The sequence below is a fragment of the Artemia sp. Qi Xiang Cuo genome, chromosome 6, assembly GCF_049724085.1.
Source record: "Artemia sp. Qi Xiang Cuo chromosome 6, ASM4972408v1, whole genome shotgun sequence".
NCBI classification, from domain to species: Eukaryota; Metazoa; Arthropoda; class Branchiopoda; order Anostraca; family Artemiidae; genus Artemia; species Artemia sp. Qi Xiang Cuo.
The window spans coordinates 36,634,565-36,657,336 of NC_142799.1; the positions used below are offsets into that span (position 1 = coordinate 36,634,565).

A 22,772-nucleotide genomic window follows, 5' to 3' on the forward strand; every position below is an offset into this window, starting at 1 on the left:
CAAATTATCGTAATATATTTAAACATTAAAACCATAGCATTTCCAAAAAAAAACTCCAACAACTTCCGCAGGGATCGTAAACTTTAAAATCCTCTTTGCTTATCAATCACACCGTCAAGTATTTTGATGATGCAGTTGATGATGATGCAAAAAGGATTGAAACTCAATTTCTTACTTTCACTTCCAAGGTCGTCTCCATTTCCGCTTCCTGACGCTGGCGAAGGGGGCAAATTGGAACTAGTGCTATTACTGAGGTTTAAATTGATCCCCAATTGGTCAGCTAGCTCCTGATGGTCCGCTGTGTGGATATAATCGAACACACTGCTCCCTGTCAACTCTACCTGGGAAATTGTATGAAAATTAAATATTTTAAATCTTTTCATATGTTCAAACACAGAATTACAAGAAAGTAACGCATAAAGGTATATTTTCTTATTATTTATGTTTTGTTAGAGTTAGAATAAACTAAAGTAATGTAGGTTACATTAGACAAAAGTAAATAACTTATCCAAAAGAAAGTGAAAAAAGCTAAGATTGACCATATATATTATTTTGACATCACCGATTCTATCTTTTGCACCAGCTTACGTTACCAACAGTTTAGCCTACAACATGGGTTCACAGCTGGCTATTCGGTCGTTTCTGGGGGCACTGTGTTGGATTTCTCGGGTTAATAAGGGAAACAATACACATACCTTATATGATTCATAATCGTGGTTTTATTTCCGCAAAAATTTGTAGCCAAAGGGGGATTAAAAATATTTATATCATGCTCAAAGCAGAATAGATCCAGATAAAGGGTAGAGAACCTTGTAATCTTAAGGAACCGGAGGTACCTACAAAGGGCTAAACTTTATTCTTCTTGTTCTATCTCACTTTTTTTAAGTACGGAAAGTACTTGGAAATGGTTTATAAGAGCAAACTCTTCTCTTTGGAGAAGGGTTTCTCAGCAAAGTACATAAAGGTATTATTTTTAAAGATACTTGAACACATAAAACTAAATAGGGCCTTATGTTTAGTCGTAACCTTCCAGAAATGAAATTTGAGTGATGACGCACTCGGTATTAGAAGAACAAATTATTTATATTTAGAAATCGGTAAAAGACTGTGAAGCACTGCAAATTCAAAGAACTATTCATAGTTTCGAGTTTCAGAAACAATCAAAAGAGATCCTCTTATCATAAGAGGTATAATGAAAGAACTTTCATTTTTACATTGGTTTACATTGTTTTTTACATTTGGGTGGAGTTGATAAAAACAGAATTTAACTTTTATATACGAAAGAGCCTTTTAATTAATTATTAATAGATTTCAATGAAACATTTATTCAGCTGAAAAAAAGAATAAAGCTTAGGAAAATTAATCATCATATATCAATCAATAATTTATACGAGTCTAACGAAAGATTAGACTCAATTTTTTGTTTCTATTATAAGTGGGTCGTCACGGGGCTGACTTTATTTTGATGCTATACTAGAGGTTAAGAACAAATTGCCTAAAACTACAACTTTTCAAGTTAATGTCAAAGAACTCTTCTAGATTTTTACCAAGATATCTAATCAGAGCTGAGCATGAAAAAAAAGTTTAAACAATACTTTTCAATAGCATGTCAAAAAAATCTGTTTTTTATATATATATATATATATATATATAATATATATATATATATATATATATATATATATATATATATATATATATATATATATATATATATATAAACTGCAAGTTTCCTTTTTTTGGGAAAGCTAAGTTGAATTCTTTATTTGTCATGCTTATTGAAGTTATGTCTTTTAACTATTTAAAGTAATCAATAAAGTCGACTGGAGCTTCATTGTCATTGATTAGGCCTAGATACTGTTTAGTAGATAATTTGTGAGTAACACAATTACTTGCATTGATCCTATTTAAAAACCATTATTAAAGTAAAAGTTTTTCACGGTTTTTAAAGCATTTGTATAAAGCGATTTGAAGACTGAAGGGTCACGGTTGGATTATAAGCCAGGTGAAAAGAGCCATGATTTAACAGGTACATTTTTCTTGGCGTTTTATCTTATCAATCTAGTAAAAATTTTCAGTAGACTAAACACATTCATAAGTGTGGCACATACCCACCCTCCAAAGTTTCAAAATTGTTAGCGTTTTTCAAACTATCCCGAAAAACTCATATGAGTCTGAACAGAAATAACTGAGTATATAGTGCCATATTAATTTATGTTTATTATTAAAATGTATTTTAACTCTAAGTAGGATTCAAAACTACATTTAAAATAAAAGGTACGAACAGTGGCGGATCCAGGGGGGCGAGGGGGCGCCCCCCTAGCGTTGTCTAAAGTAGTGTAATTTACTTAATTAACTCAAGTTTGCGTTAATTAAACTTGCTCCTAACGCAAGTTTATCGGATCAACCTATTTTGCGTCCCCCCCCTAAAAAAAATCCTGGATCCGCCCTTGGGTACGAAGGTTAAGAATAGGCAAGGTTATTTAATACACTCAAACACTAATATCACTTAAGACACTTGAAGGACTGAAACTAATAACGATTATATCTTATTTCAAGGCGTTTAAGCTATGCACAAAAAGTTGAAACACATAACGCTAACACTGGTAGCAAAAGAGCCACAGAAAACCAAATTTAATATAGTGAAATTAATAGAGAGAGTCAATTAATTAAACTACACCAAGAATTGACAAGAGAATGAATGGAGCATTTGAATGAGTTCACCAAATGCTACTGCATAATTGATAAAATTTGGAATTAAAGTAGACAGAAGCTACTCATCTCCCCTTTCACTATAAGTAATCTCCGGATCGAAGAAAACTTGCTACCTCATACTGAAACCTGACATGGCCCCTCATCAGGAGGGTCACCCATGGAGGAAGCATACTGTTAAGACCAACATATCTCAAGTCCTATAGTCTTTATGCAGTAGCGTGGGCAGGAAGGACCTTCTGGCTTATGCCCTTCCCCGCTAGAATATCGAGATTTGTTTCATAATCTATAATGTTCTGCATTCAATTATTTTATTTTTGGCAGTTTTTTTTTCTTCAAAGTTGCCACCCTTTTACACCGAAAAAAAAGTCGGATCTCCTCGAAATAGAATTATTGGTGTGTGCCTGCTTCTGTGTATTCATAACTTTGATTATAATTAACTCACAAGCTTTGGTGTTAGTTGCTTCAAAGTGCCCCTCTGTACTGAAAATTTTTGATTTATTCAAGTTCAACAGAAACCTTATCTCTTTGGCTTTCTTTTGGATTCTTGTTCTCAGCTTTCAATAGAAAGTTATTTTTCTTCTTGTTGCAAATTGGTCTCACTATTGTTTATTGATACTACGAAATTATAACTGAAAGTAATCAATTCAATTTTACTCATTCTGGTAGCTAGCTTTTGGAATGTATAGCTCGACAGTTAATTTTCCAGGATTGATTCACTTCAATATACTTTAGCTGATCTTTCTTAGTAGTAAGACAATTAGGTTGAAAGTTTATGCAACTGAGTTTTGTACGTAAGCCACAAGCTTTATCTGAAATTGGTGGCAGTTGTATTTAGTCGCCTGGCACAATCATAGCATAAAATGCATTAATGTCTCTGAGACATCCTGGGTAAAGTCTGCCCAAATCAAAATTTTGAATTCGTCCTCTTAATAACCAGACTGGTGCTAAAATAGGTTTTCTGAAAGCACACGTTAATTTTCTACCATGTTTCAACTTGCCACTTTTATTAATCTTTAAATCATAGTAAGCGGCTATTCCACTGGTCTCTTCTTGTGCTATAGCCTATTAATTGTCCCACCTCTAGAGGATATTTTATAGGTTTTTCTTTTGTCCACTTTCTTTGGACTAAAATATGTTTCTTCATTTTATTTTGCACTTCTGGGGACACGTAAAAGATAGACGTGGTAAAGCCACGCTTGAGTTGGCAAATACAAAGGTAAATACAATTGGTAAATACAATTAAATGCTAGAACTCCGACACTTCAGTTGCTAGAAAAACTTTTGGGACTTGTTAAATATCCCAACCATCCTCGAGTTCTGAAATTAGGTTAATCCTAATAAGATATACCAAAATATGATGAAAATATAATACTTTATTAATAAAAACATGGAAACTACAGCAGAAAAATAGGAAAAGCTGGCCACCTAGAACACATTATATTAAATACCTAACCTAACAAAAACACCAACTCTATATATTAAATATTTAATTAATATATATCTACATAGTAGTTTATCTCACTGAGCCTAAGCTAATTATCTCCATATGCAGACAGACAAACCGGTTTTAAACAGATCAAACTTCTTGAGGGTGATCGGAATGTTTAAAAAGTACCAAACTTTTTACAGGTGAGGTATTTTCAGCTGGTCTCACTAGTTTTTGGATTGAAAAATTTCTTCCAGATTTAGTGAGGCCTTTCCACATTGACGAGGCATTAATATAATAATATTATCATCACTAATATTTTGATGAGCTGCTTCATTGAAATAATTCTAAGGCGTTGGTGCAACCAACACAAATTTCTTATAAAGGATGCCTCTTAATCCAAGGGCCAGTAAATACTTTCAGTCCGTCACAATATTGAAGAGGCATGAAAAGAAGTAGTTTTCCAAGTTCTTGGCCCTAAACATTCCTCCTCAACGTCTTTCCCCATTGACAAGTTATCAACATAATAATAGCATTAGAATTAGCATTTTTATGTACCCTGTCACAAGACGCTCCAACAAAGCTTCAAATTATGTACTTCCCTAACAAATCCTTCAGTAAATCCTTTTAAACCTTGCACCGTTTAAGAAGTCGAAGCACGAGCGCACTCGCAGATCAACATGCTAAATGATGATGATAAATAGGCAGCACGATTTTTCATAAAAAGGAAGACATTGGGAATATTAATTTGATAGTTTGATTTGAATTTTTATTTTGTATCATTGCTCTATTATCATGGATTGCTAAATTTCTTTTAATACGATCAAGAGTATTTATTATTTTCAGCAAGAGTAAAAAATTTGCGCAAGACTAGGAAGGTCGGAATGAAATTAAGGATGTTTTGGAAAAAAGCTTCAGGTGAAAAATACAATAACTATCTTTAAATCTTGTTAAGACTAGTGGGAGCTGAAGACTTATTAATCTTCACGTTGTGACACATGTGACAAATTTTATACACAAAAATATACTTATCAGAATTTTAGCCCGATTAAAATCTATTTTTAAGTTTATGCTATCAACATGCGTGTCAATTGAAGGTGGCAGCGAAGTCACTTGCCCTCCCCATCTAAGGTTTTGTAAATACCTTTTGTAGATATTTTCCTTGAAGAATATTATAAATAGGGGTAAATATTATAATATATAGGGGTATATTCAGTTAAAAAAATCGAGAAAAAGCTACAAAATTGATCCCCCTCCCCTACATTTTTCTAAATTGGCACCTCCTGGTTATCAACATTATCAATTAGATATCACAATTTTCACATTTAATTGAAAAGGTCTCAATATAACTGATAACACTATATATTATCTCTTTTTCCCTAATGGGGAGGTTGGACACACTGGAAGAGCTGTTGCTGTGCGTAGAAAAAAATCTCTTTTCTCTGTCTTTTTCTTTTTTAAGTGGGATAAGGTTACCTGGTAGTTTTTCTTTTTTTAACTAATGTAAACAGTTTCTATCTTGATGAAAGCGTATCAAATTAATAAAAAAAAATAAAACCTGTTATGGGCTGTTATAAGCCATTGAGGGGCATCAAAACTCATTTCTAGAGCTTAAATTGTACCTATATTCATCGTTTTTCAAAAACCGTTTTCACAGGATGAGAATATGTCTTACCAGTGATTTTGAACTTATTAAAAAAGGAAAAAAAGACCAATTAATGTTATACATAACGGTCTGGAGTTTGGCTACTAAGGAAGTATAAGTAAAAACTCAAAACCAAAAAGGAACATATTTTTATGTTATACTGAACGTTAAGCAGGACTATTATCCATAATTAAAACATGTAAATGAGCAAGTAGCTCATTTTTCTCGCCATCTTCTACATATAAATCACACCAGGGCCACTGTGATTATCGCCTAAAATTCTTACTAATGCTAACTTTGCTTCTACTCCCTTTGCAAAACTTTAATTTTTTAGCAAAAAATATATGACTGATGATACTCAATATACTCAAAAACATTATTTATGTTATGTATAAGTGGTAGTAAAAAAAAGAACAATTGGCGTTTTGCTCAAATTGGACCTCCCGCCGTGATCTTTACCTAAAATTGAACCATAAAAATTGCCATTTAGTCACTATACCGTCTAATCTTTTATTTAGGAATTGTATCATGACCACTGGAATTGTCAACCAGAACCCACGCCAACCGTAACTATTGCTTTTATTAATTTCAAAAAGCTTAAGCGATTTTTATCAAGTAAAAATAGAAGACTTCGACAGGCAAAACAAAATAATTGATTGTACAGATTTGAGCCAAATGAAAATTTATTTTTGTAGATCTATCCTTAGTCGATTTTGTCTTAAATACCAATGTTATTTAAGCAAGTCTGTAAGCAAGTAACAGAAAACATGGAGACTTTGATCGAAAAAATTATTGGAATGTCACGGATCATTTCGTAAAAGCAAAAGTACTTTGTTTCAACACTTAGGTATCAACTGGTTAGTGCTTGGTGATGGCTGAATGTACTACAAATGATTTCAGGCAACCTGAAATTGGTTGGCTGATTTTGAGATTCTGGAAGTCAAAATCAGATCACAAGCCTCATTTTTAAAACTGTTGGTGGTGAAACTTCTGTGCCCTCGAATTACATTTAACGCGGAAGATTTTTGCCCAAAAACTGAAAGAAATATACTCAATTTTCGAAAAATGTTCGATCTTTTTATGAGCTATTATGTCCTCAAGAGCACTCAGTATTTTTTTTTCTTTCCTCTGAATCAATTAGTTGGGGCGCGTTTATCCGAAGAAAGACAAATAGAGCCAATCTTCATTGGACCAGAAGAGAGCTCAGTACTTCTCACTCTACGATTAAATGACGTATTTGTATGTACTCTATACCAAAAAACCTTTATTCAACTACGTTCTGTAATCTTAACTTATTTTTCATACCTGAATTCTAAGAAAAACCGCTTTCCGAAAACCAATCAAAATCCTTATTTTCGCTCATTAAAACCTGAAAATGTCGAGTAGGGTAGGCTTTTTGACCAGGATTACATATTTTAAGCAAAAGTAATCTTTTCTTTTCTTTTTTGTCAAATATGTAAGTGATTGTGTTTTCGTGGAAGATTGGGGCAGAGATAGGACAATAGTGCAGCAAGCCAACTGTTGGATTACAGGACGACTAGACCCTCTTCCGTTTCCAGTAAACATCAAAGACGAAAAAGGGATGTTTTAGATTGCAAATAAAATTTCCTGGCATGTATCACAGATAAAGAAAGCGGAAATTATGCATTCGAGTCTCATCTCTGTAGCAGATACAGAAAGTTAATTTTGTCGGAGTTGAGAAGTCCATTTTCCAATAATTACTCCATTCATTCTTGACACGTACTAAAAGGTCAACAAAATAATAAAAAAGAAAACCAATGGAAAGTAGTTTAACAAATTGAATTCTCAATTTGAATTACTTTGAGTATGCATCACAAATGACTAGTTCCAAATCTAGAATGGGCTTTGAAGGTCTAATTTCTGTCTATAAGGGTAGTAAAATTGGGCACTGAATTCTTCTAAAACGTGCCAACAAACTCTACAAACATCAAGCAATCATTTGGTTGTGTAGATTTTTTTTTTAAAACCAAGCTAGAATTCTCTAATTCCAGTAGATGGAAATTAGCCCCAATTGTTATCAACTAGATGACGTGAAATTAAAGGGCTATGAATATAGGTCTTTAAGAAAGCAGCAAAAAAATGTGTTCCATTACTGTTAGAATGTCTCAAACTTGAAGTCCAATAAAGAAACATAACTCAAATTCCTACAAATAGAGATTTTAGTCAGATATAAATATAGCCTATGATATATCTTGCAGCAGCACTCGTCATGAACTATTTGTGAAATCCCAGCGTATTAGCGGGCGAAAAGTCTTGGAGGTCGAAAGAACCGTCCAGACTTGCTGGTTTTATGTAGTCCACTCTATTTACAACGCAAGGTCAGATTTAAAAGTTCACAGTGATAGTTACTATCACAAGATACTTCACATGGCGATGCATGTTGTAAAGCAAAAGGACTACTGGACAAAATCAACAAAATCAACTTGTCTCAACTTTCCACACAATTGAAAAATTGTTTGCACTTGTACTGATTTCAAAGATATACGAGACACTCCAAAAGCTGAGAAATGATAACGAATGAGGCTCTACACGATATCCAGGAATAGGAATCTCAGCAATATAAAACCAGTGCTCGAAGCAAGAGAAATAAAGCCATTTCCATCCGTATCAGATAATTTCTTCTAAACTCAACAACCGGTAAACGCAACATCAGTCAGCCAGCTCAATCAGACTCTAGTAAACTTTTGCACTTTGAGATACAAGACCGTTTCGTAAGCTAGATTGACCAACGTTTCATGCGAAATATACCTCTGCTCGGATATTTATCTGCCTTTGACCTCTCAAGTTCCAATTTCCTCTAATTCTTCAAAATGGAAAGAGATGTGTCATTATCAAGGAATTATCGGTGACGTAGTCTATGCCATAGAATCCGAACTCTCCCTTACGAAGTTGCGTCTTCCAGAAAGTGACATTTAAAGAACGGATCTTCTTCGAGATATAGAAATTTTATCCGACCTCCCATTTGCCTATTTTTGCATTGCTAAAACTGACAAAGCTAGATGCTAGTTTACCTTTGACCACTTTAACCAATAAGTATTTCTTCTTAGAAATGAGGCTTGTGAAGGGTTAACTGCGATCGATGATGGGAAATGATAGACTCAGTGATCTCATAATCATGGGCGTCCAAAAAGAGGAGATGAAGAAACTGGATTGAAATAAATTAGTCGATGATTTTTTCAAGCAGCGAAGTCGTCGCTACCTCCTGGTTAGGTATATTTGCTAAATTCTGTTTGTTTTTTCTTTTTTTATATATCTCCGTTAAAAAATCGAAAAACATCCTTGCCCTTCCCATCCACCCCCGCATTGTCGTGGCTTGATGTCCCTAGGTGCTAGGAAGCCGCCTTTCAGCTTAAGAGCACAACAAGGATGACTACTAATCATGTGCTATAACATGCACAGGAACACCAGGTTTCGGCATATCAGGTTTTAAAGTCAAACAAAATGAATTCTGGATAGTTACCTGTGAAAGGCCAAGGTATATTGAAACTGTTTCCGAAATATATAGAAACCTTCCATCATGACCAAGTGAAAATGCAAACCCGTCTAAGCTTTGTAATATATGTGTTCCCTGAAACTGTTCAATCTGATCCGGAGAAAAGCCAGGAGGATGAAGGGAAGAATGTACTGCAAAAGAACAATTAAAGTTAACAGCCACTTTTATAGAGTAGTTTCTTTTAAATACAGATGGCAACTGAAAAAAAAAACTGACACACGTCATCTGGCGGAGTTATGTTTACTAGCTATGATCGGCCAAGTCAATCGAATATTGTAGCTCTTGAGTCCATTTTAAAATTAACTGATATCAAGCAAAATTTGTTAAAAGTGCCTTAAAGAGTTAATGGTCAACAGCAAGGAGTATCCAGAAACTTGCTTTGAAGGGTAGTCGGAATAAGACCCGACATTTGGATCATGGGGTAGAAAGGAAAAAGATCATTTAAGTCACAACAATTAATTAGCTTTGCATTTTAAAGCTCCGAATTCACTATTTGTCAAAATGATAATAGGCAATTGAAATTATGAAAATTTTTTAAGCGGTATACAGTAATTAGTAAACATGTTTGCAACAACGGGGGTCTAAGGAGGGGGGAGGGTAGCCCTCTTCAGGGTCGTATACAAGAATCTTTTTTGGAGAGGGGGGGATACCGAAAGGTAACTAGAGGCAATTAAAATTATAAATTTGTTTAGCTGTATACAGTGATTAGTACACATGTTTGCAACAAAGGGCGTCCAAGGGGGGAGGAAGTGTATTCCTTTCCAGGGCCGTATTCAGGGTTTTCTCCTGGATACGGCCTCCTCTCCCACAAGAGACGTCCCTGGTTATAAGTGTTAATTGCTGCAATACAGCGTTCTTGAGATTACCCGCATAATTGTAATGTCTATCATTTTTGTTCCAAGGTGGTCGATGTGTACCTTCAGTCCTCTCTTACAGCAAAAAAGAGGATTATCTAACAGTTTGTTGTAACGAACTGTAAGTAAGGAGCGACTCGGCCCAATAGTAATCGAAAGTCTAAAAAAGGAACTTTGGTAGCAATTAAAAAATTAAAAGAATTGGCCTTTTACGCCGATTCCAGATGTATGAAAATAATTAAGTTTAATGCTGCCCGTCAAAAGCTACGAGCCTGAGAAAATTTACCTGATTGTGGAAAAGGAGGGACCCCCCCCCAATAAAGCTAACGGATCTTAATGAAAGTCACACGATTAGATTAAATATATTAGAAAACTCTACCGTAGAGAACTCTTTCAAGCACATATCTACAAAAATGTTTTATGTTTTTATTTTTTGCCAAAAGAAAGATCATGAAAGCGTGTTTAATTGTTTGTTGTGTGTTTTTTTTTTCTAGGGATGATCGTACCAAACCAAGGGCCCTAGAAAATCGGGTGAGGATTGATTTGAAGGGAAATTAAAAGTTAAAGTGTCCTTTTTCAGTGAGCAAAAAAATTATGCCGCGGAAAGGTGGCGTTTTCTGCCATTTTGTGGCACCAAACTACGATTTTGCCCCAAAGAGTGCCTAGTTACCATCCATTGATAATTTTTATACACTCAATCGATTTATGACTACCAAAAAAGTAATCACGTAGTCCGTACAAGATAAATGGTTAATATAAACATTTATCTTGATGCCTGATGTAGCTAAGTTGATTCACTTGGTTTTACATGCGGGGAGAATAATCCAGAGGGAAACTGTTCGGAAAAATTCTCCAGGAGAAATTTTCCGCAAGTTGGAAGGGGGTGGGGAATTTTCCCGAATTCTTTTCTGGAATTCGTACACAGATTTATTTTTATTCGTCTTACTGTCTCTTTTGCTTATTGTCTCTTGAATGTGAGAAGATTTTTCCAGGATAGATTTTTCGAGGGGAAAATTTTACGGAAGGAGGGATTTTTCGGGTTGAATATCCAAGCGGAGAATTTTCAGTTGGGGGTGTGGTCAATTTTACGGAGGAAATTTCTCAGTGAAATTTTTACACGGAGGTGGGACGTTCTGGAATCCATATACGGAATTATTTTCATTTGTCTTACTTTTTGTTTTACTCCTCATTTTATATATGCGAGGAGATTTTTCAGGGGGCATTGTCCGGGGTGAATTTACTGGGGAGAATTTTCAGTGAAGAGAGAATTTTCCACGGGGGAGGGGGGTATTTTCTGGAGGAATCTTACACGGTGAGGGGATTAATTTTCAGGTATGACTTACAAAAAGATCAGTAGTTAAATTAAAACAAGAACAAGTTTTTTTTAAAAGAAAGTAAGGAGCAACTCTAAAACTCAATATAAAAAAAATTATTCCGTGTATAAGGGGAGGCCTTCCCCCTCCTCAATTCCTTACTCATAGCGTTAAAGCATTTTAGTGCTCTAAATAAGCTTCTTGTTCCAATCTAACAGCCCTTGTGTTTGAACAGTCGTTTTTAAGGAATTGGAAAAAACTTCCAAACTTTAGTGCAAAAAGCGATGAGTTGAAGAGGGGGCAGTCCCCTTCATATTTCAGAAAGTTTTCTATTCGTTTTGTGTTTTAATGTTGCTCCTTACTTTCATTTGAAGAAGCTTGTTTTTCGTTTTTTAAATTCAAGGCATAGAAGAATCATACTGTCCAGCAAAGATTCGTTGGGCTAAAAGTAAAACGTTAGTAAAAATTTAACTGTAGGCCTACAGATACTCCAGGTCAATATATTTCTAGATTGCCTAAACGGCAATATTGCAACGCTGCAAGAGAGCTTTCTGTTCCACTCGTTTTTTTCTATTCGTATAGCAGTATCAGCAATTGCGCTGATATGCCACGAAACTTGGTAAGTGTCATTTCAATTACAACTGAAATTCATATCCCAGGAGGTCAAATTGACGCTGTTGAGATTACTTTTCCTTCTTTTTCTGCGAAACTATTTGGAATTTAACAAAGACATCCTTTTAGATATGCTTCAGCTAATGTTTGAACATTTTTTGCTGATTGCTTCAAATTCTTATACATGTCATTGTAGAATCATTTTGGCGTTGATGTTAACACTCTTTCCATTTTTTTTTGTTTTTTTTTGTCATTTAGAAGCTTAATCATTAAGCGACAAAAAGATAATGACACGATGGATGAGTTACGGTGGCTTAGAATGAAGAACACAGTGTTAACCAAATGAACAGTTCAACATTTAACAGTATGAACTAGATGATCACTGGACAGTCGTTGTTACTTTTCAGTCATACTTACTGACTATTTGGGGGTTTAAACACTGCCTCGACATCTTGTCTCCGATGTCCGAAAGCCTGCCTTCAGGTTTTCCTAGAATATCCAGCCCGATAAAATGAGTAAATAAGATAATAAAAGACAAACAAATTTATTCAGTAAAATAGTGGGTCGAGTGCCCCTCAATCCCTGTTTTTACTTCTAAAACACAATTTTCGCTTACTGAAAACAATATGCGTTACTACAAGTTTCTCCAAAGAAGCAGATTAAGTGCATTGAATTTTTTTTTTATATTTCTTATATCTGGGAAATATAAGCAAGTCAGGACATCTGCCGGCGCGTAATTTGATCATCTTGTGGTTCTCTGAAACTGCTGCTCAAGATTTACAATTTACATAAGATTTTTTATTTTTGCTTTTTCTGTTTACTTTATAGAGTTGCTGAGGGCCACCCACATTCCACAAATAAGTGCTTATACTCGGAGTGCCACGTGTGCCACACAGTTCCACCGTGCTTGGCGCAGTTCTAACCAGCTTGGCACGTGCCAACTGGTGCATGTGATTTCTGAAAGGTGGTAACCACTCAAAAGTTCCTTAAATTCAACCTTTTATTTTAAAACGAGAATTCTTGCTGGACGAAGTGCATTTTTTGGTGATATTATCATGGAGTAATCTTTTTTTTTCTTTGGTAGTGCTTATAGCTTTTAGTTCAGATATTACTCATAAAATTTGACGAAACAATACATAATCATTTTCAGTATTATTTGTGTTATTATGGCTACCCGCAAAATTGTTCCAAAGGGGGCTTGTATTCAATTTTCTAGGGTTCAAACCTTTCGTTTTTTTTTTTTTTTTTTTTTTTTTTTTTTTTTTTTTTTTGAAAAGTCCTTTACCAGAAAAACTTCTCAAGTCATTTCTAGTATAATAAGGGCCGTAAAAAAATTTACTGAATCTTAACCTAGGACAAGAGTGCCAGTAAAGGAGGGTCGCTGCCTCTCGCTGCCTCATCTACCTCCTCCCCAAGAAAACCAAAATCATAGGCAGCGCTAGCGCTGCCTAAGCAAAGAACGATGTGGGCGCAATGTGTTGTTTTTTTTTTGTTTTTTTTAATACCCGGGCACTTCGTATCGAAGGAGTCGTCGTAGAAACTTTGAAAAGGGCTCATTTGATTGGAAATTAGAGTGGCTAGTCCCCTTTTCAATAGTCGAAAGTGATTGGAGGGCAACTAACCCCCCCCCCACGCCCATCATTTCCCCAAATACGCCCAATCAAAATTTTGAGATAACCATTTTGTTCAGCATAGTTGATTTCAAAATAGAAAATATCTTTTTAAGGAGGACACTCCCCCACAACCCACGGGGCAAGGGTTCTAAGTTATGCCCTGAGGGCATATAAGGTTTTTTATAGAAGGCGCTGTCGTAGAAACTTCAAAAAAGACTCATTCGATTGGAAATTCAAAGGGCTAGTGCCCTTTTTAATAGTCGAAAGTGATTGGAGGGAAACTATCCCCCCCACGCCCATCATTCCCCCAAATACATCCAATAAAAATTTCGAGATACCCATTTTGTTCAGCGTAGTTGATTTCCAGATAGAAAATATCTTTTTGTGGATGACACTCCCCCTTAACCCTCGAGGCAAGGGTTTTAAGTTATGCCCTGGGGGCTTATAAGGTTTTTTAAAGAAGGCGTTGTCGTAGAAGCTTCAAAAAAGGCTCATTCGATTGGAAATTCAAAGGGTTAGTGCACTTTTTAATAGTCGAAAGTGATTGGAGGGCAACTAGTCCCTCCCCCATGCCCATCATACCCCCAAACACATCCAGTCAAAATTTTGATATAGCCATTTTGTTCAGCGTAGTTGATTTACAGATAGAAAATATCTTTTTGAGGAGGACACTCCCCCACAACCCTCGGGGCAAGGGTTTTAAGTTAAGCCCTGGGGGCATATAAGGTTTTTATAGAAGGCGTTGTCGTAGAAACTTCAAAAAAGGATCATTTGATTCGAAATGCAATGGGCTAGTGCTCGTTTTAATAGTCGAAAGTGATTGGAGGGCAACTAGCCCCCCCCCCCCGCCCATCATTCCCCGGAACACATCCAATCAAAATTTTGAGATAGCCATTTTGTTCAGCATACTTGATTTCCAGATAGAAAATATATTTTCGAGGAGGACACTCCCCCAAAACCTTCAGGGCAAGGGTTTTAAGTTATGCCCTGGGGGCATATAAGGTTTTTATTGAAAGCGTTGTCATAGAAACTTCAACACAGGCTCATTCGATTGGAAATTCAAAGGGCTAGTACCCTTTTTAATAGTCGAAAGTGATTGGAGGGCAACTAGCCCCCACGCCCATCATTCCCTCAAACACATCCAATAAAATTTTTTAGACAGCTATTTCGTTCAGCGTAGTTGATTTCCAGATAGAAAATATGTTTTTGAGGAGGACACTCCCCCACAACCCTCAGGGCAAGAGTTTTAAGTTATGCTCTAGGGGCATATGAGGTTTTTATAGAAGGCGTTGTAGTAAAAACTTCAAAACAGGCTCATTCGATTGGAAATTCAAAGGGTTAGTACCCTTTTTAATAGTCAAAAGTGATTTGAGTGCAACTAGCCGCCCCCCCCCACCCTCATGCTCTTCATTCCCCCAAACACTTCCAATCAAAATTTTGAGATAGCCATTTAGTTCAGCGTAGTTGATTTCCAGATAGAAAATATCTTTTTGAGGAGGACACTCCCCACATCCCTAAGGGCAATGGTTTTAAGTTATGCCCTGGGGGTATATAAGGTTTTTAAAGAAGGCGTTGTCGCAGAAACTTCAATAAAAGCTCATTCGACTGGAAATTCAAAGGACTAGTGCCCTTTTTGATAGTAGAAATTGATTGGAGGGCAACTAGTCCCCCCCCCTACGGGGGGCTAGTTGCCTAACACATCCATCATTCCCCCAAACACATCCAATAAAAATTTTGAGATAGCCATTTTGTTCAGGGTAGTTGATTCCAGATAGAAAACATATTTTAAGGAGGATACTCACCCACAACCCTCAGGGGAAGGATTATAAGCTATGCCCTAGGGGCATATAAGGTTTTTATTGAAATCTTCGTCGTAGAAACTTGAAGAAGGGCTCATTAGATTTGAAATTCAAGGGACTAGCACCATTTTTAATAGTCAAAAGTGATTTGGGGCCAACTAACCCCCCCCCCCCCCTCACGCCCACCTTTTCCCCAAACACATCCAATCAAAAATTTTAGATAACCATTTTGTTCAAAGTAGTTGAAAGTTTTAGAGATTATGTCTTTAAGGATGAAAACACCTCCCCCACAGCCCTCAGGGCAGGGGTTGTAAGTTATGCCCTGGGGGCATATAAAGTTTTTATTGAAAGCGTTGTCGTAGAAACTTCAAAAGGATTCATTCAATTGGAAATTGAAAGGGCTAGTGCCTTTTTTAATAGTTGAAAGTGACTGGAGAGTGAAAGTCGCTTCTCTCACACCCATTATTTTCCCAAAGATATCCAATCAAAATTTTGAGATATCCATTTCTTTCAACGTAGTGGAAACTTCTGGAAAATAGGTCTTTAAGGATGATAAACCCCTCAGAGCCCTCAGTGCAAGGGTTGTAAGTTATGGCCTGGGGGCATATAAGGTTTATATAGAAAGTTGTTGTATATGATTTATAGAATAGATTTTAGTCTTCCTCAAATCCAATTTTTATATGTTTAAAAACTAAATGTAGACTTAAAATTAAATCAAAATGCACTGTAATAATGCTAATTCCCAATAAGGCATCTCAGCAGTATCCAAATAGCGTAAGTGAATCCAAGCTATCAAAGAGAGTAAACAGATTTTTTTGCGAATGGTATCAAGTTTTCCATTGCAGTTCAACTAGAGGAGTAATGAAACTAAATTAAACCGTACTATGTCAATATAAAACGAACAGAAATTAATTGAAAAAACTTTTTCCACAAAATAAGTTTTTCAAAGAAAAGTAAAGAACTCCCTTAAACAAAAAATGAGCAAAACTAAAATGAAATAATCTACCAAGCGTGAAACTACCACAAATCAGCATTTATAAATAAATGAAACACAAAACGAACAGAAATTACAATAATTAACCGAGTCAAACTCAAAACGAGCAGAAATTAACATAAGTTGGGCGCAAAACCCTTATGAATGTGCATTATGAATACAAATGAATGTGCATTGTCAGTTTAATATACATATACTGATATTTAGTAATCAAAATTTTAATATTATTTGAATTATTAAAGTTATGAAAGTAAAAACATTTATATTTTTTTAGTAAAGTGCAAATTTTGTTCTGGCCTTGGGAAGGCATAGGGGTTTTGCGCATAACTTATGTTAATTTCTGCTCGTTTTGAATTAGACTCGGTTAATTATTGTAATTTCTGTTTGTTTTGGGTTTCATTTATTTATCAATGCTGATTTGTGGTAGTTTCACGCTTGGTAGATTATTTGAAATTAGTTTTGCTCATTTTTTCTTTAAGGGAGTTCTTTACTTTTCTTTGAAAAACTTATTTTGTGGAAAAAGTTTTTTTTAATTAATCCATAAAAAGCACAAACGATGGGACGCTTAGAAAAATATGATGTTTTCCTTTAAGGAAAAATAAAATACCTTTTTCAAACTGTATACTTCTCTCCCAGAAGAATTTCCACAGACTCATCGCCTTCCCCCTTCGTGAAAATCTGTTGGTTCTCTTGGTTCAATAAATCACGCATAGATTGAAATAAGGGCACAAGGGAACTAATTAATATCACAAAAATTAGACTATTTATATTATTTTCGTAGACTCATCTCAGAGATCCTGGATATCCTATACTTCAACCTTTTCCTTTAAAATTAACCTTTGCAATTCAAATGTTTTCGTTCTCGAAACGTATGCATTTACTAACTGCCATACGGATGAAAATCGACACTAAAATATTCCGTTTTTATTTTTACTAGTCCCCAAAGATCTAGAAAGTCCAAAGTGGCATTTTGTCACTTTGTCCATATTCATGAGGAATTAAGGCGGACTCCATAATGTTTGCACCTCAATTGATACAACATGTAACGTGAAATGAGGCTGAAAGCCCATTATTGCTGGCTTTTGTAGCCCCCCATCTATTTCCAAGGGACTGTGGGGTGGAAATGATTTCATTAGCTGGACATTGAGTGAGTTTTCTTTAGACGTGTTCTAAGTTTCCCTAAGTCCACGAGGGTGTTAGAAAAAGCTTTCATTTGATAAATGAGTAGAATTCGAAGTTAGTTTTCTCTGAGAAACTAATTTCAGTGAAAAAAGTGAGAATTATAGACAGTTAGCTGTCAAGGCAGATTTTGTTTTATCGGACCAAAGCATATATGTAAAAAAAGAAAAAATCAAGATAAGCAGCTGATCATCAGATTTATTTCTCAGTTGGAATTTAAAGGATTGCAGATAATACATTTTGTTGGCAATACATAATAAACTGAACGTTGTATTCCAGCAAAAAAAAGGGGGAAAATAACATAATGCCACAGTTAAATACACAACAAATTAACAGTTATATTTTAAAATGTTATAGAGCGATTTTAATTTGTTTGAAAAACTAACAACATATTAATATTGATTGAAAATATTAGTTGATATAGATATCACCTTAACTGATATTATTAGTGAATATATCAAACAGTTCGTGGTAACGAACTGTAAGTAAGGAGCGACCCGGCTCAATGGTAACCGAAACTCTAAAAACGGAATTTTGATACCAATAGATACATCAAAAGAATCAGATTTTAATTCCAATTTTAAAGATACATGTTTCATCAAGTTTAATGTTAACCCATCAAAAGTTACGCACCAGAGAAAATTTGACTTATTTTTGAAAAAAGGGAGAAAGGCCCCCTAAAATTAATAGATACTTAAAGAAAATCACACCATCATATTCAGCGTATCAGAGAACCGTACTGTAGTGGTTTCATGCTCCTATCTACAAAAATGTGGAATTTTCCATTTTTTGCCAGAAGAAAGATCATGGATGCGTGTTTATTTGTTTTTTGTTTTGTTTTTCTTTTTCCCAGGGGTGATCGTATCCATCAAGCGGTCCTAGAATACCGCGAGGGTGGTCATTTTAGCGGAAATTAAAAGTTCTAGTGCCCTTTTTTAGTGACCAAAAAAAATGGAGGGCAGCTAGCCCACCTCCCATGCTCATTTTTCTCAATGTCACCCGATAAAAATTTTGAGATAGCCATTTTGCTCAGCATGGTCGAAAATATTATAACTATGTCTTTTAGGATGACTTAATCCCTCGAAGCCCCCGGGGAGAGGGCTGAAAGTTATGAACTTTACCCAATGTTAACATATAGCATTGGTTATTGGGACCCGGCTCAATGGTAACCGAACAGGGGCGCCAATTAGGGGGGGGGGGCAGGGGGGGGGCATGTCCCCCCCCCCTATACTTTGAAAATTAACTTCTTATTTATATTTCACAGTTATTTTCTATTTTATCTATTTGCTAAATTAAACCAGCAAATGGTCCAATAAATACAACCAACAAACTGGTGCCCTAATTATATAATCTTGTTTTGAAATGTCTAAGAGCGAGCGCGTTTACACTATTTTATTTCCGAGGAGGGTTCATTCAAAAATAAGCTTCCTGTGGTCAGTACCCGTTTCGTTATTGTTCTTAAGAAGAATTAATTGTAAACTATAAATTTTGTATATTGCCTTTTTTAGTAGCAGGGAAAGGACATGTGCTTTAGGGTTTCAAGGGGGTTTTGGTCAGCAGATTCTTGACGATACTGAATAGTTTATGGGATGACTAGTCCCAGTGGAGTGTATGGGACTGTCGTGAACGGGAAATGTAAGTGATTGGTTTATGGGGTTTCTAAGCGGGAAAGTTTCACCGTGGAGTATGGGAGTGATTTTCTAAGTGAGTTTCTACGTGTTTCTTCAGTTCTTCTCTTACCGTGTCTGAGTGAAGTCCTTGTCTACTACTCGTTTAACTATGAGTAAAAAGCGACAACAAACTTTGGATATTTTTTCGGTGAAAATGGGGAAGAAAAATGAAGAAACTTTAGTGCAAGAAACTGGCAATAGTGTCAGCGCCCAAAGTCTCGGGTTAGTTGAGATAAATTCCCCCACCTGTGACAGAATTTCGGAAACAAGGGGAACAATAAATGGCTGAGATCAACATGAAAGTTCGGTCTGCATCGCAGAACCCCTTGCGGGTTCCAGTAGCAGTCAAGAAACTCTCTCAGATATCTCTAGGACGCGTCACGACAAACCAGCTCAACCTATTCTTGAGAGATATCCGGCTTCCACTTCTAACGGAAGGAAATTCAGTGCACATTACTATAAGACTTATGAATGGATTGAATACTCAAAAAACTTGAATTCCGTGTTTTGTTTTGCTTGCCGCCATTTTTCTATGGGGACTCTAAGGGCTGGAGAAACTGCTGGAAGAAGGGCTTTCATTGAGTCAGGATTTTGCAAGTGGAAAGACAGTTCTGCTCTATTAAAGCAACATGATGGTTCTGAAAGACATAGGCATTGTATGTCAGCATGGACGGAACTTAAGATAATGAGTACTGATACGTCGAAATCTATAGCGAATGCCTTGATTCAATCCAGATCTCAAGAGGTTCAGGAAAATAGAGATCATGTGAAGTATATTTTTCGCACTATTTGCTTTCTTGGCCGCCAGGGTCTTGCTTTGAGGGGTCATGACGAATCAAAAACATCTGCAAACCGGGGTAATTAGGTTGAATTGAAGGAGGAAATGTCTAAAGGCGACGAAAAGCTGAAGGCCAAGTTACAGCTTCGATATGGTCACTATTGCAGTCATCAGTACCAAAATGACGCAGTTGCACTGATAGGAAATGCCAATTTTTTGCCAATCAAATTACAATAGTTCCAGTTTTCTCGAACTTTCGAAAGTGGAAAGAGTTATGTGTCATTATCAAGAGATTCTTGGTGTCGATGACCATGCCATAGAATCACAGCTTTCTCTTGCAAAGCTGCAGCTGTCAAAAGGGGATATTTCAAAAATGGATCTTCTTCGAGCTATCGAAATCTTATCCGACCTCCCAGTTGCCTATTCTGCAGTGCTAAAACTGATGAAGCTAGTTGCTACTTTGCCTGTGACCACTGCCAGTAATGAACGATTCTTCTCGGCATTAGAGCGTGTGAAAGACTATCTGCGATCGACGATGGGAAACGACAGACTCAATGATCTCATGATAATGGCCGTTGAAAAAGAGGAGGTAAAGAAACTGGATTTGGATAGATTAGTCGACGATTTTGCCAAGCAGCGACCTTGCCGCTACCCCCTGTTTTAGGTATGTTTGCTAAATGTTGTAAAATTATCTTAATAAAAAAAAATCGAAAAAAAATCCTTGCCCCCCCCCCTACATTTTCGTGAATTGGCGCCACTGTAACCGAAACTCTAGAAAACGGTATTTTGATACAAATAGATACATCAAAAGAATTGGATTTTAATGCTGATTTCAAATATATAAGTTTCATCAAGTTTAATACTACCCATCAAAAGTTACGCGCCTGAGAAAATTTGCCTGATTTTCTAAAAAAGGGGGATAGACCCACTAAAAGTTATAGAACCTTAATGAAAATCCCACCATCAGATTCCGCGTATCAGAGAACCCTACTGTAGAGGTTTAAAGCTCCTATCTGCAAAAATGTGGAACTTTGTAGTTTTTGCCAGAAGAAAGATCACGGGTGCGTGTTTATTTCTTTTTTCCCCAGGGGTGATCGTATCGACCCAGTGGTCCTAGAATATCGTGGGAGGGCTCATTGGAACGGAACTGAAAAGTTCTAGGGCCCTTTTAATCGACCAAAATATTGGAAGGAAAATAGACCCCTCCCACGCTCATTGTTTTCCCAGAGTCAGCTGATAAACATTTTGATATAGCCACTTTGTTCAGCATGGTCGAAAATATGATAAGTATGTCTTTTAGGATGACTTAATCCCCTAAAGTTCCCAGGAGGAGGGCTGAAAGTTATGAACTTTACCCAATGTTAACATATAGTATCGGTTTTTAGGAAGTATACAGTACAGACGTTTTCAGGGGAGATTTTTCCGGGTTGTGGGGGGGGGGGGTAGTGGGGAGGATCTTTCCATGAAGGAAGTTTTCCTGGTGGAAGGGACATTGTTATGAAGGGGACGCTGGACTTCCTAGCATTATTTAAAAAAGATCAGAAATTAAATATAAAAAAACAAGTTTTTCAACTGCAACAGCAGCAACATCAAAACTTTAAACGAACAGAAAATATTACACATATGATTGGGTTCACCCCCTAGTTAATACCTCATTCTTTAAGCCAGAGATTTTTTAGTACTTTCATAAGAGCTATTTATTCTAATTAACGACCTTTGTGATTAAGCGGTCAGTTTTAAAGAATTTGAACAAAATTCGGACTTTCGCTTAAAGAGCAAGGTATTGACTAGGGGGCGAACCCCCTAATATACGTATTAAAAATATATGAATATAGAAGTTCGCTACGTAAATTAATTCGTAAGTTACGTATATTTATTACTAATAAAAACGTTCGTAAATAAAATGAAACAAGTTTCGAGAAAGCCATTTAACGAAATAAAAGTAAATTAATATTAAAATTTTGTTTTAATTATTCATGTACTGTGAATCGAGATCAAAACCTGTATTTATTCAAAAACGTTCAAAAATTAAATAAAAAAAAACAAGTTTTTTTTAACTGAAAGTAAAGAACGACGTCATTGCTTAAAACGAACAGAAATTAGTCTATATATGAAAGTGGATATCCGCTCCTCAATGCCTCGCTCTTTACGCTAAGGTTTGAATTTCTCACAACTCTATTTTTTTTAAACATTAAAAAACTTTAGAGAGTTTTTGCGTAAGGAGCAGGCGTTGAGGAGGAGACAGCCCCTTTCATATACGGAATAATTTCTGTTCGGTTTAAGTTTTAACGTCGCTCCTTACTTTCAGTTAAAAAAACTTGATTTTTTTTATTTAATTTTTGAACGTTTTTGAATAAATGCAGGTTTTTGTCTTGGTTCACCGTACATGAATAATTAAAAAAAAATTTACAAATTAATTTACTTTTATTTGGTTAAATAGATTTCTCGAAACTTGCTTAATTTTATTTACGAAAATTTTTATTAGTATTAAATATACGTAACTTACGAATTAACTTACCTAACGAACTTCTATATTCATATATTTTTTAATACATATATTAGGGGGTTTGCCCCCCAGTCAATACCTTGCTCTTTAAGAGAAAGTTCGAATTTTGTTCCAGCTTTTAAAAAATGACTGCTTAATCACAAAGGCCGTTAAT

General features: G+C 35.8%; 1 protein-coding gene and 1 long non-coding RNA gene across 5 annotated transcripts in view; one reads left to right on the forward strand and one right to left on the reverse strand.

Moving 5' to 3' along the window:
• The window catches only part of LOC148951185 (uncharacterized), a 101,245-nt gene that overhangs the window by 38,231 nt on the left and 40,242 nt on the right, over positions 1–22,772 (forward strand). The gene's annotated exons all lie outside the window — the stretch shown is intronic.
• The window catches only part of trh (PAS domain-containing protein trachealess), a 263,522-nt gene that overhangs the window by 29,878 nt on the left and 210,872 nt on the right, over positions 1–22,772 (reverse strand). For all 4 annotated transcript variants that reach the window (XM_089090701.1, XM_089090700.1, XM_089090702.1 and 1 more), the window contains 2 exons: positions 9,268–9,431; positions 176–341 (listed from right to left, as the gene is read on the reverse strand). In XM_089090701.1, coding sequence (XP_088946827.1) covers positions 176–341; positions 9,268–9,431 — 330 coding nt within the window. The remainder of the gene's footprint in view (positions 1–175; positions 342–9,267; positions 9,432–22,772) is intronic.